We start from the raw sequence: 18,856 nt of genomic DNA, 5'->3' as shown, positions 1-18,856 counted from the left end.
GAGAGAATGTATGATGAGAGAGAAAATATGATGAGAAAAAAAGAAGGAAGAGAGTGCGATGGAAGAGATTGAGGAGAGAGAAAGTATAATGAGAAAAAAAAGAAGTATATTGAGAGAGAACGTATAATGAGAAAAAAAAAAGAAAAGAGTGTGATAGGAGAGATTAAGGAGAGAGAAAGTGTGTGATAAAATGATGAGAGAGAAAATATGATCAGAGAACAAGGAGAAGTGATATGAAAGAAAAAAAATATTATGATATTTGATATTAAGTAAGAAAATTTTAGTTTTAGGTCAAGGGTATTTTTGGAATAAGGGAATATTTTGATTGATGAAAATAGAGTAATGACTTATTGAAGGGGAGGTACATGAGAATGAGTTATTACCCAATTTCAAGGATTCATTCCCTTATTTGTATTCCTATTCCTATAATCCAAATATTAACAATGATAATCAATAATTTTCATTCTTAATTTTCACTCTATTCTGTTGGACCAAATGTCCCCTTACTCTTTTATTATTTAAAAAAATTAAAATAAAAAAAAAATCAAGGAGCGGCTCCTAAACAGAAGAGCCACTCCCTAACTAGCCGCGCCTCACGGGGTTATCTCGGCTGGTAAAGGCGTGGAAGTTTGCCACTGAGAACATGGGTTCGAGTCCGCAGGGCAACGGGGATTTATTCCCTATCCCTGTGCAAAAAGTCTCGGCCCACTGCGTACTTGCCACCGAGCTACCGTGATTTACCTCCCTCGTGATGACCCTGGGCAGGGTGCGGCGGGGGCCCTGAGGGCGAGGGTTTCGCCTTTTGCCATTGCCACTCCCTAACTAGCCGCTCTCTACAGAAAACATAATCGATTTTTTTTTAAAAAAAATAAATAAAACAACCTGTGCCAAACTGTGCGATATGTTATTTATTTTTAAAATAGCAATTAAAATATGATTAATCATGAGTCATACCCTTGGAATTAGATCGCATGTGGTTTTGGCGTGTCCATCGGTCGGGCCTCTTCCGAAGCGCTACGTGTCGGTGACATGGGCACTAAACCCCCCATTGCCGGTGGTGCAGTACGATTTTCTCTTTCCCATGTGAGAAGTTTTCGCCTGCCCATTGCCTTCGTCTCGATCTTTGCCTTTTTCGTCTCGCCATCGGAGTGGCTAATTTAGATCGGAGAATATCGGAAAAGGGCTATTTTGATCTCGATCTCAGGGTTCTTGCGTTCCCTCCGCGGGCATCGACCATGCCTTCGGTGATCGGAGGGCGCCTTCCTCGACGCGCCGCCATGATCCCATCGATTACCTCCTTCGACGGTGCTTCTTGCTCCCATCGCCTCATACAACTCGAGAAATGGAGTCGGCGCGGCAATCTGACTCAGTGATACAGTCCCATCCCGTCGTTGCGGTTTCCTGGATCTCCTTTTCATTTCCTGTCTCTACTCGTTCGCGATCTCTCTCCCTTTTCCCTCCTTCGACCTTAGGGGTTTCTCCAATACTCTGCGATCTTTTCCTGTGTTGGTCGTCGGCGCCGATATCTGTGTTGGGGATTTGTTTGATCCGGTCTAGCGTCTTTTCGGACTGAGGTAATTGATGATATACCGTCTTTATGGTTGTTACAGTTTCTTTCTTTTTCGGATCTGTCCGGTGCCCTCCTTGCTATTGTTTAACTTATACGATCAACTGGCTTCTTCTACCTTCCGCTAAATTTCAAGCCTTTGTTGGATTTTTCCAATTCATTGTAGCTGCTGTGTCAGACTGCTGGGGCACCATTTAACAACAAAATCTAGTACATGTTTTGCTTTTTGAGTCAAAACCAGACAATGACTTTATTCAAGGAGAGGCTTATGGCAGCTTCCAGATAAATAAGCTTTTGCATATTGTAACTAGGGATATGCTTTACTTCACAGTTACTTCATTAATATGATTATTTTTGGCTTGCTCATACTAGAACCAAGTGAGAAAGTATGGAATTGTCATTTGTTCATGACAGAGATGAGATGTACTTTTGGCAAGCTCAATCAGGATCTTTAGCACTTTTTTGTGTGTGATTTACATCTGGTATTTTGGATGATAAGGTAAACTGCATGCTCTTATCGAGTAGTTTGTTACTTTTGTTTGTTTAATCATCCACTATGTAATGTTCTATCTGATTTAAGTAAAAATTGTATGGATGCCAAAGCTTTACAAGGGAATAATGACCTTTCATCTCAATTTTGCTTTTTCTTGGTTAGGCATGGTTTGATCCATATAACTAATTTATGTATTCATATAAATTTTAAGATATTTTTACTTTGTAGCATCTGATTTTTAATCAATTAGGTGTATGCTGGAGATGTCTTGTCTCGACCAGTTATGTTAATTTATTCAAGCCTGATTTTAGTTTATCTTAACTCTGAAATTCCAGCAAATATATATCTTATAGATATGTTAGTATTGTTTTCTTTTAGAAAAAAAAATATGTAACACCACTGGCATGCTTGTTTAATTTAGTGATAGTATAGTATAACCGTGTTCATTTCATATATGCCTAGATCTTAGGACATTTGTGATGCAGGATTGGTTTAAAATTGTTAAAACGAAATGGATGCAGTAGCTTCAATGCCTTTTGATTAAACATGTTTGAGCTTTTTCAGTATTATTAAACTACACATTTGACGATAAGTGCATCATCAAAGTCTTGCACCAGGAACTTCTGTTACGGTATTATCATGTCTACTCAATAGCCTAGGATGAGTTAAAATTCATTTCAATGCCTGACTTTATTAACAAAAATAGTGCTCATTGTATGAGAAATCAATTGCAAGATGCTTACCCTTGGCAGATCTTCGTACACTAGCAGCTTCATGGGAAGTTTCTCTTGTTTAGATACACTATGTGAAACTACGGTCTGCATGCATGAATACTGTGTCAGCTGTGAGAAATCACATGTAATGATTGAAACTTGTGTCCATTTGGATAATAATCAGACTGCCAGGACCACAAAGCTAGGGGTTTCAAATGTTGCTTCTATCTGTAATGAGAACAAGATAGCTACCCATGAGGTTGATGACACTGAAGCTTTGGTTCTGTCAATTGATGATCCTCAAGGACAGTTATCTGTTTGTGATTTGAGCCATTTGACTTCAGATGAGAACTTACTTGAACCCAAGAAGACAGAAACTCACCAAGACTTTTGTCTTCCTACTGGCTGGAATGCGAAGAAACAGAAGGCCTTGGCCAAATCTGCAACATTTCCTTTGCCACTGGTGGCGGATGACAGTGACCTTTCTATAGGGGGTGCTTGTGACCTACCAAGCACTGAATTGGAAAATCAGTGTTCTTCGACAAAGTCTAATCCTACATATGAAAGATCAATATCTCTTCCTGTGAGTTCCTGATACTCTAAATTGTGTCTCAAATTCTTTGGTTGGATACTTGGATTGTAATACTGAAAATTTACCTGTGAAAGATCATACAAATTTATTATTTTCTGAGTATCACATGCTAACATCTAGACGCTGTTTGGATATGCTAGCTTATTGTCAAAGGTAAAAAAAACAATTTTTTATTTTGAACGTATGAATTTTTTTGCCCATAAAAAAGAGATTTTAGTATGAAAATAAGCTCGTTATAATTTTTCATATGGATTGAACTTCCTTAATTAGTATTATTCCAAAAAAGACATTTGCATTCTTTGCATAATGCAGCCGATTCATGTCTACAAAAATGATTTGCTCCTATTTATAGAAAATAGGACCATGTTAGTTGCAACTCGCAAGAATTGGTTCTACTTCCATTGGATTATAATTTCTTTAGCGGGATTGGCCATATGGGTGTGATATACGTTCATGTTTGCAAATTTCATACTTCTCCTTAATGCATTTATTGGACTGCTACTCCAGGTGCTCCCAAAGCTTATTTCTGCCATGAAGGGAAGTCGCGCACAACATGATTCACCATCGAACTTCAAGTTACATGTGAAATGGGCTCCTGATGTCTATGATCCACCATGCACCTTACTATCACACACTGTGAAGAAGAATCACCATCAACTTCCCAAAGCAAGGAAAAATTATTACAAGCACAGGACCAAGTCAGCTCGAGGAAGTAACAATGATAGAAGAACTGCAAATAGGAGCCTGACCAGCTATAAGACTGAATCCTTCAACGCAAGGTTTATTCTGGTTTAAATTTCATAATTACCATGCAGAATTTATTCCATTAAGATCGAAACTTGTATTTTTTTTCCTTCTTCAGATTGCAGACTGTTAGGAATAGTAGATCAGTGTTGAAGGAGTATGGCAAATCCAGCACTGAAGGTGCAGAGTATGCAGTCGACAACCAAGATTCAAAATGCGGAGGCAACTTCTTGGCGGAGGCGCTTGCAAAAGTCAATATATCATCTGTAACCGAGGTTACATGATTGCTCTTGATCTTAATTAGGCGTTGCTCATCTTTGTATATGAATAAGCCGGATACGTTTCTTGTTGTTTTGATGTGCTATTTTGTGGATCGAGGACTAAAATCTACCGTCGTTTGATGTTCTATTTTTGTGGATTGAAGACGAAAATACTATGGTAAATTGGTAATTGGATGCATCAGAAACTACCAACCGAGCTGTCTTGTTTTTGAATGATGTTCTATGTGCTTAAGTTCAGTAACCACTCATGAACTACGGATTGCCTTGTTATTTAACCTCTGTTTGAAAATATTCTCAAATTATACATATGTAAACTCAATATATTTTTTGATAACTCATGTGCTTCATTTGTTAAAATAACTCTTCAACTACTTAATAGGTTATTGACATTCATTTATATTTTTAAAATAATTAAACTACTCGATCATCTTGTTTCAACCTAAACTATTGAATGTTTTTTTTTTAAAAAAAAATTACATGGTAAGGGAAATGTGGGATTGGTCTGTTACTATAGGATTATAAGATATACCTGGTTAAAAAAAAGTTGGTTTACAATTTGAGGAAAGCCGAAATCAAAAACAAGAAATTTGCCAAATTTAATTTAATTTACATTATAAAAATATATTTTATTATATATATATGGAACGTAAACAATTAAATTAATTTTATCCAGGCAAACGAATCTTTCCTTATATACGGCGTCGGCGATGCCCAAATCGTGATCTTCGGTTTTTAGAGCAGGAAACGGAAGGAGAGAGGGGGAAGGAGAGACTCAGCGATCCCCTCGAGGCTTCTCGTCTCTTCTCCTCTTCGATCCATTTCCGCCGTTCTCCTTCCGATCCAACTCTCCTTCGTCGCGGTATCGGGATCCGTCCGGAATCGAGGACGCCGCAGAAATGGCAGCCACATCCGCCAACCGACGCCTGCGTGACCTCCAATCGCAGCCGGGCAACAAGACGTGCGTCGATTGTGCTCAAAAGAATCCACAGTGGGCTTCCGTATCTTACGGGATCTTCATGTGCCTTGAGTGCTCCGGCAAGCACCGCGGCCTTGGCGTGCACATCAGCTTCGTCCGATCTGTCACCATGGACTCCTGGTCCGAGGTCCAGCTTAAGAAAATGGAGTCTGGTGGTAACGACCGCCTTAACGCTTTCCTCGCTCGCTATGGCGTCCTCAAGGAGACGGATATCGTGGCCAAGTATAATACACGGGCGGCATCTGTCTACCGCGACCGCATCCAGGCCCTCGCCGAAGGCCGATCCTGGCAGGATCCGCCTGTCGTCCAGGAATCGCTGGATTCCAAGTCAAAAAAGCCACCGTCGGGATCGAGTGCTCGGAAAGATGGCAATTTCTCAAGTAATAGTGACTGGGATAGTTGGGATAACGATAATTACCAGTCCTCATCCTTTTCTGATATGAGGAGGAATCAATCGTCCGGTGATGTTAGGTCTGGTGGTGGCAGAGGATTTGGAGGGACGCAGCAGCCACCCCGATCTAGATCGACGGAGGATATGTACACCAGGGCACAACTCGAGGCGTCCGCGGCTAACAAGGAGAGCTTTTTCTCGAGGAAGATGGCTGAAAATGAATCTCGTCCTCAAGGGATCCCACCATCCCAGGGTGGCAAATACATTGGATTCGGGTCTACACCGCCTCCTTCCCAGAGCAATAATTCGCAGGGTGATGTGCTTCGAGATACAGTTTCCGTGGTTTCTCAGGTGATGAACAAGTCATTGAATACTTGTTTGTGCATTTTACTTGGCTTATCATGAACGTATCTACTACCCCAACTTTGTGATCTCACTTACCGGTTTGTTCTGATCATGAAGTTGTTTCTGATATGAAAGTTAAGATTTGGAGATCCAAGTCACTCACCTTTTTATTTTATTTTATTTTATTTTAATTTTAATTTTAATTTTAATTTTATTTTATTTTATGGTGTTCCTTCATGATACTTCTACTACAAATGCCATCATCAAGATAGACACAGGTTCTTAAAATCAAGAGACATTCATGTTTTTACTAATAGGAGTTCACAAATAATTTCAAGCATGATATCCTTATTACTATACACGATATCTTTAAATAATTTACAGGCATATGATTAATAAAACATCTTCCTCATTCTTGCTTAACTATCCTCTATGCCTTAAGTTGTTCACGGTATTATATATGTTATTGATGTTTAATTAAAAGGTTAAATGTTAGTGGTTCTTGAAAATATATCCTGGTATAGTTATATCTGTTAAAATCCCCCTTCAGCACATTGTGCTGTGATTACAAATTATTTAATCAGTGATCTTTTATCCTGTTTGCTTCCTTAAGAACTTTCATGAAACTGTGAATCATTAGCATCAAAATTTTATGACAAAACTGATGTTTGTTAAAACAGTAAGATTTATGTTAAGAAACCTTGAAAGTTACTCAAATAATCTACTCTATGGGATTTCTCTACTAATATGCATCTACTCAAATTCCACCATTTGAGAGTGTCTCATCAAGGTTGCAAGTCCTTAATCAACATGTGAAGCCCAACCAATGATGGTTGCACGAAGTTACCAACTAAGGAAACTGTTTTTAATTCTAAGACCTCATTAACCTTGAAGTAAGCCTTCTGTGCCACAGGACCATCTAATCTATAATATAAATTATGTGAAATGTATATATGTGTATTTTTGTTTGCTCCAACTATCATGGGCCGGCCACATGAATTTGATCATCCATTGAACTTACACAAGGCTATATTACTAGTCATATTCTAATCAATTAAATAATTTTTATTACATTAACTAGGTTTCTTTAATCTCACTCAATATTTACACTTTCCACTCTAAACAATACAATTTGTCTAGTTTTGATCTATTTGTCATCTATGAAAATGTTCTTACCATCTCAATTCATTTACAGTTATACCTAAATGCTCTTGGATAATACTATTTTTTATTTTACCTTTTATGATAATCTTACATATCCATTTATTTCAAAGATCAGTTTTTGTAAAAGTTTGACAAGTCGTCCTATGGTCTTATAAAATTCCTTTTTTGACTAAGGGATGTACAACATCACAAAAGATCAGGACAAGTTTACTTATTTCAATCATCATATTTGTGTGCACATGCATGTGTGCGCGTGCCTATCTGCTGGACAAATCAGAACTATGCTTTACAATGTCCTTTTTTTTCTGTGTATTTTTAGACAACCTTAGAAAAGCGACCATTGCAAGGATTGCTTGATGTTGATACATTCATTTTCATATTTTTGTTAAAATTCTCGCTAAATGTTGGTTATTTTTTGCTACCATGTCTGCCTCTTTCTGGGCTTGTGATTAGCTAGAAAGGATACTTTAACATGAACAAAAATTACAAGATTCTCATGCAATAATCCATCTGTGATAAACCATGTGAAATTACTCAGAGATATTTAAATTTAATTGTATAACATACTATAACATATATAACAAGAGGCCCAATTTCTTATTGAGCCTACTCAGTTATAGATTTTCTTCACTTTATTTTAATTGCAAATTGTTACCCCTAATCATTGAGATTCTCTCTTTAGTTATTCTATTTTTCTATAATTTCTGTGCACTTCCACTATGGGTTCCACTTCCTTGAAGGCTTGAATTTCATAATAATCTATTCTCCTTCCCAGGATATACTGTCTATATTTCCATGGTTTTAACTTTTAATCATAAAAAATGTTGCTCATTTAGTTTTATAGTTTTCCTTGTATGGTTTTATAGTTATATACTGAACATGCATTTAGTTGGCTGTGAGGTTCTTGTAGTTGCCTAGTGTTTTGAACAATTGATATTGTAGTCCATATATGCAGTTGCCATCTTCAGCATCATAATTTCATTTTCTAGGCTATGATGTAATTAACTGAAAGAAATAATCTATTTTGCATTTTGCTAGGGTCTTGGCCGGCTATCTTTGGTTGCAAGCTCTGCTGCACAGTCTGCTGCTAATGTTGTCCAAGCTAGTACTAAGGAGCTGACATATAAGGTAGTGTCTATTGTTTTTTGAAAATGTTACTGGCTTTTGAAATACTATATTTTTCAATGTTAGCTTTATTTCAGACACAGAGCAAATATTTATGAATGACATTTAGATTTTATAATGTTTTGCCAAAATCATATTTAATGCCTCCTTATCTGTGGTTGAAAACTTACCTTGTTCTGCATGCAATCTCAGGAGTTTGATGCTTCATGTCAAATGACATATATCTGTAATTAATCTTCCTTGTTGATAATGTAATATTCAATTCCTTAATTTTGCATATGACAAAGTGGTGGATTTAGTATAGATGATGGTGAAGATGAGAAAGGGAAGAGGAAAAAATAAGAGGGAAGAGAGGTAATCTAAGAAAAAAAAGAAATTTGTGTTATCCATTAAGAAGAACGTGTTTTGTCTGATTCATAAGCAGAATTAAGAACCCAGTTTGTATTATACTACTGAATACAGATTGATAAACTGTATTAACTTCTACTGACTGCATCAAAGTTGAATTATAAAATGGATAAAAGTCTTCTGTGGGACTTCTGCTTTTCAAACTTGGCTTATTTGTCAATATTACTTTGTCCTATCAATTTTCATGTAGCTTGAGGACATCTTAGTATCCCATGGCATATTGAATCAAAATTGCTGTTCATTAAAATGCAACTAACTACCTATTTAGGCATTCATTTATTCTTCTGCCAGAGAATGTTCTTTGTGCTATTTCTTAGTTTTTCTTTTGCTTCCTTCAGATGATCTCATCCTTATCAAGAGTAAAAGGATTTTTCTTTCTTTGATAATACAGATGAGGGAGTCAGGGTATGATCAGAAGGTCAACGAAACTGTGAATGTGGTAACCAACAAAACCACTGAAATTGGGCAGAAGACATGGGGAATCATGAGAGGAGTCATGGCAATGGCTACACAAAAAGTAGAACAGTACACTACAGAAGGCAGCAGCTGGAAAGAGAACTTGCCACAAAAAGAAAGCGAGCAAAATGGTTACTATCAAGAATTTGGTCAGGACAAGTCTTGGAACAAACCTACGGGGAATTCAACCAAACAGTCCAGTTCCTATAGCTCTTGGGATGACTGGGGTGAGAGTGACAGGAAGGAAGAGCCAAGGAAGGGCAGCACTCAGAATAGCGAAAGTTGGGCAGGTTGGGATGACGTGAAAGACGACGATGGCTACGATAGCTACAAGCATAGCTTACCAAATAAGGGTGTGCATCAAAATGGAAAATCGACTTGGACCGAGGGTGGTTTTATGTGAAGTTGATCACTGGGTCTGTTATTTTCATATAGCTTTTTTCTATTGTTATGTTTCAATGATGTGTCCATGGAAGTTTATATTGGTGACAGTTTGGAAGTTGTATCCTCGTAATTTTGGTTTTTTAGATAAACTGTCTTTTGTATTTTTCTGCAACTCTGACAGACAACTACTATCCCCGGATAAGTTTATAGCATTATTTATTGACATATTTGTCTGATTCCCGATAATGAATTCTCCTAGTTGACATCTTTTGGCTCTAAATAGCAGGTTCAATTATAGACTTGAAGTTTGTTTTTTAGTTGGGAATGTTTGGAGCTAAAATTTTGCGGCTTTTTTTTTCTTCTTATTGATAGAGTTGAATTGAATAAAATAGCATAGATAATCCTATGCAGAAAGTTAATTCAATGTTTGGATCCGAATCCTATTCGAAAAATATTATTCGGTCATATCGGGTTGGATCCAAAATTTTTCGGACTAAATTGTTTGGAGACTATTTGGAGGGAAAGATAAATGATTTATCTTTTTATTTTCATTTTTAAAATTATTTATTTTATTAATATAGTTTTTTTTAAAATAAGAAAAATAAAAGAATAAAATCATTTATTCGGATTCAGATTTATAGTTTTTTAATTTAGAGGGTGTTTGGTTAAACTTATCATATACTTTATAAGTTATTTGGAAGTTTATAAATTATTAGGTTTTATTTTAAAAATAAATTGTTTGATTTTATTTGGAACTTATTACAATCAACTTAAATGTATTAATGTGTTTAGTATTATAAGATCTTTTTATTAATAAAATTATAAAAAAAATATATAATATTATTAATAGAGGGTTTTAGATTTTTTATTAATAAAAGATTTTGGACGAATTTATGCACTTAGAGAAAAAATTGGAAAGAAAAATTGACAGAAAAAATGACACAGCGCAAGAAGAGAAGTCGGTGAAGATAGAAAGATATTAAATTTATAAAAATTTATGAAAGATAAGATAAGGATTTGTGACATTATATAAGGATATTTTAGAAAAAAAATTATTAATTTTTTTTTTAAAAAATAGAATCTTCCATATTTGTTTAAAAACAACTTATAAACTTCAAAATAACTTATTTTAACCGCTTATAAACTATTTGAAAAATAATTTATCAAACAAATTTGAAGAACTTATAAACTCCAAAATAACTTATATGCTATTTTAGAGAGTTTATAAGCTTAGTCAAACACCCTCTTAATTTAATTTCATACTGGATTATAATTTTTTATAACATTCTCATTTCAATCCGACCCAAACAAAAAAATTAGTTGTTAATAAAATTAAATAAATTATATAATATAATAAAAAAGACAAAATTCTAAAAAATTTAATTGAGTGTCACATAAAAAAAATAGTGTGTTTTTTTTATAATTATTTAACAGCCACCGCACCTCAATGAAAATTGATTGTAATTCGCGATGAACATTAAGTGGGAAAATCAAAAAAAAAAAAAAAAACACAGCGGAAAACATTTATACGTGGCAGTGTAGAGCCTAGGAACTCTTTGTATCCGGTCTCCTCATTTTCTCCCAACTTGCAATAATTTTGTTGATGAAGTAGCAAAAAAAAGCCCTAATGCAAGTCTTAATGAAGTTCCAACAAGAAGAAGGCCAACACCATGGATACAGCAACCGGAAGAACAGGCTTATCACATGCCGCGGATATCGACCAACCTGTGCAAACATGAAACATTCAGAAACAATCAGGCAGGGTCAAGTATTCAAACACAAGTCTTTTATTTATATATTTATTTCTATATATTCAGTCAAACGATTATGAACACAAGATTAGTCACCGGGAAGAGAAGATCCAACGTTTCCCAGGCTGCATGTCGTACGGCTCTTGTTGGATACATTGGGCCTCCGGGTGAAGTAAAGCTGTAAAGGCAAGCCTTTAGCCGTGTACTCGTAGTCATTCTCAACTCTAGTCCTTTAAAATTTTTAACAGAATCATGTACCATGAATGAAAATGAAGATTAGAGTCATCTGCAATTGTTAGAATATGTATCTAACCTTGAAGAGTACTCATTCGAGAGATATAATGTAGAACGACTGGCTCCACTTTTAACTTCTGAAGCTGGAATAGTACGGGGGCATTGATAATGCAGCAGTTAATGATGATATTGTTGTAGAAAACTAACCTGATCTGTGATCTCAATTACGAAAACATCTGCTGGACCTCCAATCAGAAAGGCATTTGGGAAGGCAGGAAAGTGTTTTATAAAAGTTTCTAGCATATCATCATCTGTAGGTTCTAAAATCGCATTAAGATTACGGACGTTAAGCTACTGTTAAGGGGGATAGAATAATGTGATAGAACTTGCACCTAAATTGTAGAAGAATAAGAATCTCGAGAGAAGAAGATAGAGGTCTCGACGGGCCTATAAAAGAATATTATGCTCACATATAAGAACAGAGTAAAACTTAAGTATCAAGATATTTCAGAAAAAATAGATGGAAGCGGTAACCAATATAGTATATTCGAAAGCAAAGAAAAAACCTGCACTGCTATCTTATTTCTTTCATGTGGTACAATGGCAACCTTCTCAAAGAGAAACTGAAAAATGAAGCTCAAGGTAAGCTTCGCAATACACTACTAGATCATAGGAAGTGAACCAGGTGTATCTTACCCTGAACAAGGATAAAAATCTCCTCCTATTTGTCTGAATATCAATCCTGATGGTGGATGTAACAAAGAAAATCTTAAGAAAAAAGAAGAGAGGAAAGTATAAAAGTTGAAGAATCATGATTGTTTCTTCTGGCCATTTGCATGGTTCACATTATTGAACGATTGCAATATAGCAAACCAAACAAGGCGCAGGAACTATATGCAACTAATTTATCTTGCACATCAAATTTTCATGTAATTCTGAGGAATAGTACATGTACTCACCTACCAGATCCAAAGATAATGTTCAGAATAAAGCATTGGTGTATATTTGAATGAAGCTGAACTTTTCTTTTTCGGTCAAGGAATGAAGATGCAATGTTGATCTCTACTAGTTTAACAACTCAACACTAATTAGTATGTGTTTAGGTGATCTTATCATTGAATTTATTATCCGACTCAAAAACTACTCACCAAGTTTTTTGTTAATTGCTCCCTAGGATGGTCCACAAAGGTTAATCTTGGCATCTATGATCTGTTTATGGAGCATATGGCCAACATGCTATTTGTTCTTCTATTAAAGAGGGATTCTCACTGAGACGACATTGTCAAGAGGCTCTTGTAATCATGCAACTTGATTGATCCTTGAGTCACACTCTTCTATCATCATCATTTAACAGCATTTTAGTCTTTTCTTCATTTCCTTTTTTATTTCCTTTTTTTCACTATTTATTATTGTTTCAAACCGTTGACATTGTGATTTTTTTTGTGACATCGAAGAAAACAGCCAAATTGGCAGGACTAATGATCTTCTGGCGGTGCTGATGTTAATCCAGCACGACATTCATCGAATCAATTTAACAACAACAACAAAAATCTAACGTGATATAAAATGTTGGTAGAACCTTGAACAAGATAGGTCCATAAAAAAATTTCTAACGTACCAGAAAATATTAGAAGAACCTTGGACAAGGGCAGATGCATATCGTAACAAAACTTCAGTGTTTTCAACTGAAACTTCGAATAACTGCAAAGCAGAAATCATACTATCCAGTAACAACACCCTTATTTACAAAGATAATGAGAATGATAAATAAGATACTTGAAACACATTATAAGAGTACTCTCTGAGATTGTCTCTTTGCACATTCATAGCATGTTTCATCAATTTAATTCTGTCTTTAATTTAGGTAAATACATTACAAGAAGGATGAATCATGTAGATATATTATCTATAGGCGTTGCTCTCATGTTTTTCCTTGTATCATTCCATGCCTCTTAACCAGTTCCTCAAAAAAAGATAACATTCCGAAAGCATGGGAAGTTGCCTAGGCAATCTTTGGTGTTGTCATATCAAAATTCGTATTAAGAAAAAACTGGTTTTAGGAATTTGCATCATTTTCTGAAGTGATGTACCATGTCCGATGTCTCCATAACTGCTTAAAGTCCACCTATATGGTGTGCTTTCATGCCATAATGAAAATGCTAATAAGGGTTGATTTTCAGCCCTTAAGGGTGCATTCCCTTGGCAAGAGACACCTAAGGAAGAATACTAAGCTAGGGAAAGAATTCTCCAGCTCCCTTTCCCTCTGTTCCCTTAGGTAGAATTGAGTAGAAACTTCACTGTACAACACAAATCCATCAACGTCAAAATATTTTAATATATTCTCTCTTTTTAAAAAAAAACAATTAGCACATCAATTTTAGAACTTTTAATTTCCCTCTCTTTCCTTCCCTCCAAAGAAACAGTGCAAAAGGAAATTTCTCCTAGTTTCTTTCCTTCTAAAAAATGCAACTAGAGAAAAATTATTCCAACCTTCTCAATAGTTTTTTTTTCTGACCTCATTTGTTTGCTAGCTGTTGTTTCCTCCATAGGAAATATGGATTAATTGTAGTCCCTATACTAATCTACTAATAGTATATACAAACAGAGATTGGGTGCACACTTATTAAAGATTAGAAAATAGGATACATGTTGAATACATATTTCAATAATTGCAAGTCATAGTATTGTTTAATTTAAAACATTTTACAAAGAATTTATTATTATATATCATAGTCGAATACATATCGATTTCTGTAAGCATGGAGAATACCAGATACATGTTAGTATGGTACAACGAACCAATTTCCAATTACCTATGCAGGCTGTGTTATATGACTATATCTAGTTTAAATGAAGAACTCAGCATATTTTGTGTTATAGACATAGCCATAAAAACTGGAATGGGCTGCCGGCTCAACTGGAAAAAATTGGAACCGGATACTTCTCCAGCTTGGGTTAGTTTATGGATCAGCTTGGGGTAAAACATTACATTCCCCATTCATAGATATTTACAAAATCGTTCATATTTCTCTTGTTAATTTAAGAACCAAGATGTATGACTATCAAAACAGGTACAAGAGAACTCATGTTGGGGATTAACACTAAACAAGAAATAGGTTATAGCATATATGGCTATGGTTCTTTCATAGACAGGATTTGGTTCTTTCCATATTTTCTTTTATAGCATATATGGCTATGTTTTGTGCACCACATGCAAAATCATGTGGTTATCTCACAGTATGAAATGCAGTAACGCACCATCTTGAGTAATCATATAATAGATAGAAATGTCATGTTTATATATATAATAGATAAAATTTACTGCAATGCAAAACTTACCCATTTGTGGAATAGGAGAGCAAATATATGTGACACAAAGTACTGGCTCCAGAGTTGAACAATTAAATCAACAATACTATTTCCGGCCTGGGGAGCTTGAACATAGTAATCAGCAAGAAGATCATAGAAACACAGGCTCTGCTCAGTTTTGGTGATTTCATCTTCCTCCTTGTTCAATATTATCTCTGCTAAGTACATTGTACGTAAAGTAGAATCTAAGAAGAATCACGCAACATATAAAGTAGAATCTTCCTCAGAATTGTTGTCAGTCTTTTTGCAAGAAAAAAAATTATAAATACCATACGATTTGTTTATGTTTTATAAACTCCAGCATATCGCACACGCAGAAACCCAGAAATTATGCAACCCAACTATGTTTTGTTGTCAAAATAGGCAACCGCGTTGTGCAACCTCTAACATATTATCCATAAATGCAATCACGAAAAATGATCACATAAATAAAGTAGCACCTCGAGCCTCATCTTTGACTTCCAAAGCCACATCGGCAAACAATACTTCGAGCAGTCTCGGCCGCTGCACTGGCATGTTCAAGGCCTGCCATAACACAGAAAATAACGAGGAGGAAAAGCAGAAAACACATTGCCCTACCTATTGCTAAAAGAAAGTCATTTTCATCGATTTCCGACAAGGAAAAGAAACAAGTTATCCACTTGGGGCTTCACAAAAAGAACTGCTACCGCGCAAAGCTCAACGTCCGAGAATCGGGGAAAGTCGTTAATCAGATTAAAACATACCCCGAAGGCTCGAACACTAAATCCTCTTAAGCAAATAAACTGTGAGCTGCCCGATCGAATGAACGGGAAAGAGGGAAAAAAAAACCTTTTGGAGCTTCTTCTGGATCTCCAGAGTGAGCGCGGCGAGGTAAGTCTCTCTCCGATCCGCTTGAGGTTGCTCCATCCTCCCGATCGCGCGAGCACGAAAGAATCTTGCGATGCGAAGCGATCGCTAATTCTCATTCCGATCTCAATAACCTCGATTTGGATGGATGGGAAAACCACCGACTTCTTCGGCTTTTAGTCTCCCTCAACATCTCGATGCAACGGAAGCTGACGTGTATATATATCTTTCCCGTTTCCAAATGCCCACGGAAAATACCCAAAATTTAATATAATTAATTTAAATAGTGAAAGGAATTTATATTTCCTTGTAATTTCTTGGTGCATTTCGTATATACCGTATTTTTTTAAAAAAAAATGAAAAATAAAATAGTTAATCTTGGATCTAGTCAGCATTTTAGGACGGTGACGATGAGGTGGTCCTCCGACTGGCAACGACAGGAGACAGGAAAAAGAAAGGAGAGGATAGGGGAGGGAGTGGTTCTCTCAGTGCATCTCGGCCGTCGGTTGGGTGGTCCCGGACCAGGCGGCACTCTTCAGTCCGACGTACGTACGATTAAGCACCCGCGACGGACGCGGCGCTGTCAGGCTACATCGCGGGCCGGCCGACCGACCGACCCTCATGGTTCGCAGGGCCACTAAGTGCGCCCCGGACGTTGACAGCTCAGCTCGCGGGTAGCGTTCTGAGTCTTCTGACGAAATTGAAAAGGAGGAATGTTACTAGTCGGTCCTTAAACTTGTCTGCATTAGCAAATATGACCTGCCAAAGAGTTTTGTTTTTTGACGAATTTTCCTAAATTCATAGATTTAAATCAAAATTTTCATTAAATGAATAATATTTAAAGAACCCAAATACAACACTTTGTTAATAGTACAAATATTTATTGTCCATGTTCATTATCATAAGTTATCTATACATGCCATAATTAATAACTATATAAAATACGATTTCACAAGAAAATAAAATTTATGTCACAAATGTAAATAAACTGACAATTAGATTACTAATTTGGCAACTTCCTTGCGTTTTTATTTTAATCTTAAAACACTAAGGATTTAACGTCTTTAATTATATTATCATAGTGAATAATTTTTACACATTGTGCAACATACAATGTCATACTTAGGAGTGTAATTCAATCGAGCCGATCCGAACAGTAGGAGGCTCGAGATCAAGCTTAGTTCATTTTACCTAAGCTCGAGTTCGGCCCGAGTTCAATTGAAGTTTTAATTCTTAAGTTCAAGTTCGACTCATAATAAAATTAAATAGTTCGTGAACAGCTTGAGATCAGTTTAAAATGACTTGTCAAGCTCGGTTCAAAATGACTTGTTTAAAAGTTAAATGAGCTTAATTCGAACTCAGTTCGAAAATGACTCCTTTAAAAAATTAAATAAGCTTAGTTCGAACTCGGCTCGTGTGTATATATATAATCTTGTCGGGAATCTGAGAAGACGGAACTGTCGAAATGATGTGGCTGGAACGCTAACCAAGTCGCCATGACCCAGAGGGGGAGTGTGATGAGTTGTCTTCTATGTTGACTTAGTCGTCATAAAATCTCTGATCAACGCTATCTACAGACAAGGCCCGGGATTCCCCGATCCTTGGCACCCTGATGCTCGAGGCAGATCCCACGAATATATAAGGAATAGACTAATGGTAGAATAATGAAATGAATAAAGAATAAGTACAGTGACATACTCTGGCCCAGGGGCGCCCTCGGATGGATTAGTGAGTTAGCTACGATACTGATCGAGTCATCGTGATCCAGAAGAGTAAATGAATGTGAGCCGGAGGAGCCGGATCTAATGGCACAAAGCCAAACCTGATGACATGGAGTCGAATGCGACAGGGATCTGTCGGCACAAAGCTGGATGCGGTCTGGATCGCCATAATATGACAACGGCTTGCATGCCTGAATACAACAATAGCTCAAACGCCGGAATATGACAACGACTCGATGGCCGGAACAGAATAGTAGCTCAAAGGTCGGAGATAGGCTATATCAAAGGAGTGAATGCTAGATCGTCATCGGGCATGTACAGTCGGCTACGAGCGTCGACCGACTGCGAGTAGCGTCGGCCGCTGGATGCTGTGAGGAAGCCAAAGACGACTCATGGGTCGGAGACGGCTCGTGAGTCAAAAACTAGAATATAATAGAATGAACAGTCCTCCCTTTTTTTTTTCTCCCTCTCATTTCTCCTCTTCCCTAACCTTTATATAGAGGGCACTAGCCAAGGGGTGTGCCTCTTTGAGGGAAGGCTAAGAGTTGCATCCCATTGAAGGATGTCATTAAGGGGGAAGGGAAAGAAAAGTCTAAGAGGTCTTCTCTATTAAAGGAGGAAGAGAAGTCTACAAAGTATTCCTCTTGGAGGGAGGAAGGGGAAAAAATCTCCCTTCTCCACATGACTCTTATTCATCTCCACATCACAAGCCTCCCCTTCAAGTCTAGTCGAAGTAGGCGAATCTGACTGACTAGGTAGTCCATCGCAAAGGCTGAATCACTCCCGAGTATAAAGTAAGATCGCTGGGTTAGTCGTGTGACGTCAAGCTTGCATCATTGAAACATAAGGTGAGGCAAGTGCCGATCGAATCGGCGAGAGTCTGGTAGAGTGGCGAGAAAAACAAGTGTCGACCGAGTGACGAAACATAGTGCCAAGAGCATACCAAATAAGCGATCGATCGAATGCCGAGGGAGACCAAGTGATATCGAGCAGATGGTCGGGAGAATGCAACATGACAATTGGGAGGAGGTCGAGCGGGTGGAAAGACGACGGACGAGCTGTTCCGAGCGCTCGATCGAGAAAATGCCAACCGATAACCCGAATGTGACAAAACGAACAACCGAGTGGTGTCGAATGAATGCAAATCGTACCGACAAGAAGTGCCGACCGAGAGCACACCGACCTGGAGCGGATCTTGAGAGAATATCGAGCAGGCGACTGAGAGAATGTCGATTGAATGATCGTAAAACGACGACCAGGCAACCGAAGAATGTCGACCGAATGACCGTAACCAAGCAATCGAAAATTATCGAC

At 37.1% G+C, this 18,856-nt stretch overlaps 3 protein-coding genes across 9 annotated transcripts; 2 read left to right on the top strand and 1 right to left on the bottom strand.

Annotated features, from left to right (window-relative positions):
- The first annotated feature begins 1,056 nt into the window (after positions 1 to 1,056).
- On the top strand, positions 1,057 to 4,582 carry LOC122018456. Of its 4 annotated transcripts, none has more exons than XM_042575786.1 (5): positions 1,057 to 1,574; positions 1,982 to 2,066; positions 2,813 to 3,356; positions 3,873 to 4,144; positions 4,228 to 4,582. In XM_042575786.1, exons 2-5 carry the CDS (start codon positions 2,059 to 2,061, stop codon positions 4,391 to 4,393), a joined length of 990 nt encoding a protein of 329 aa, XP_042431720.1. In that variant the 5' UTR covers positions 1,057 to 1,574; positions 1,982 to 2,058; the 3' UTR covers positions 4,394 to 4,582. The 4 variants fall into 4 exon arrangements, with proteins under 4 accessions (XP_042431720.1, XP_042431727.1, XP_042431740.1 ...); XM_042575793.1 differs by having other exon boundaries at positions 1,940 to 2,066; XM_042575806.1 differs by lacking the exon at positions 1,982 to 2,066 and adding an exon at positions 2,625 to 2,691 and having other exon boundaries at positions 1,058 to 1,574.
- A 508-nt stretch (positions 4,583 to 5,090) lies between these two features.
- LOC122018440 (probable ADP-ribosylation factor GTPase-activating protein AGD6) lies at positions 5,091 to 9,866 on the top strand. Its single transcript, XM_042575785.1, has 3 exons — positions 5,091 to 6,108; positions 8,305 to 8,394; positions 9,191 to 9,866. Exons 1-3 carry the CDS (start codon positions 5,287 to 5,289, stop codon positions 9,656 to 9,658), a joined length of 1,380 nt encoding a protein of 459 aa, XP_042431719.1. The 5' UTR covers positions 5,091 to 5,286; the 3' UTR covers positions 9,659 to 9,866.
- Positions 9,867 to 11,012: 1,146 nt separating this feature from the next.
- On the bottom strand, positions 11,013 to 16,026 carry LOC122018394. Of its 4 annotated transcripts, none has more exons than XM_042575781.1 (11): positions 15,804 to 16,026; positions 15,434 to 15,518; positions 14,964 to 15,178; positions 13,243 to 13,325; positions 12,321 to 12,366; positions 12,191 to 12,247; positions 12,017 to 12,071; positions 11,832 to 11,935; positions 11,704 to 11,767; positions 11,487 to 11,620; positions 11,013 to 11,364 (listed from the first exon to the last, which is right to left on the bottom strand). In XM_042575781.1, the coding sequence occupies exons 1-11, from the start codon at positions 15,879 to 15,881 to the stop codon at positions 11,185 to 11,187; spliced, it is 1,101 nt and encodes a 366-aa protein (XP_042431715.1). In that variant the 5' UTR covers positions 15,882 to 16,026; the 3' UTR covers positions 11,013 to 11,184. The 4 variants fall into 4 exon arrangements, with proteins under 4 accessions (XP_042431715.1, XP_042431716.1, XP_042431717.1 ...); XM_042575782.1 differs by having other exon boundaries at positions 11,487 to 11,614; XM_042575783.1 differs by having other exon boundaries at positions 14,964 to 15,148.
- Positions 16,027 to 18,856: the final 2,830 nt, after the last annotated feature.

This window comes from Zingiber officinale, chromosome 1A, assembly GCF_018446385.1.
Source record: "Zingiber officinale cultivar Zhangliang chromosome 1A, Zo_v1.1, whole genome shotgun sequence".
Classification (NCBI taxonomy): Eukaryota; Viridiplantae; Streptophyta; class Magnoliopsida; order Zingiberales; family Zingiberaceae; genus Zingiber; species Zingiber officinale.
Note: the sequence above shows the minus strand (reverse complement) of the source record. Positions and strands in the feature narration are given on the sequence as shown.

Bases quoted from the DNA above. Each gene is read 5' to 3' on its own strand.
- LOC122018394 (XM_042575781.1), bottom strand. From the start codon at position 15,881: ATGGAGCAACCTCAAGCGGATCGGAGAGAGACTTACCTCGCCGCGCTC. The intron at 15,519-15,803 runs GTTTTTTTTTCC...GTGTTATGGCAG, and splicing joins TCCAGAAGAAGCTCCAAAAG to GCCTTGAACATGCCAGTGCA. The intron at 11,768-11,831 runs GTTAGTTTTCTA...GTACTATTCCAG, and splicing joins TAATTGAGATCACAGATCAG to CTTCAGAAGTTAAAAGTGGA.
- LOC122018456 (XM_042575786.1), top strand. The intron at 3,357-3,872 runs GTGAGTTCCTGA...CTGCTACTCCAG, and splicing joins AAAGATCAATATCTCTTCCT to GTGCTCCCAAAGCTTATTTC. The intron at 4,145-4,227 runs GTTTATTCTGGT...TTCCTTCTTCAG, and splicing joins ACTGAATCCTTCAACGCAAG to ATTGCAGACTGTTAGGAATA.
- LOC122018440 (XM_042575785.1), top strand. From the start codon at position 5,287: ATGGCAGCCACATCCGCCAACCGACGCCTGCGTGACCTCCAATCGCAG. The intron at 6,109-8,304 runs GTGATGAACAAG...GCATTTTGCTAG, and splicing joins CAGTTTCCGTGGTTTCTCAG to GGTCTTGGCCGGCTATCTTT. The intron at 8,395-9,190 runs GTAGTGTCTATT...TTGATAATACAG, and splicing joins CTAAGGAGCTGACATATAAG to ATGAGGGAGTCAGGGTATGA.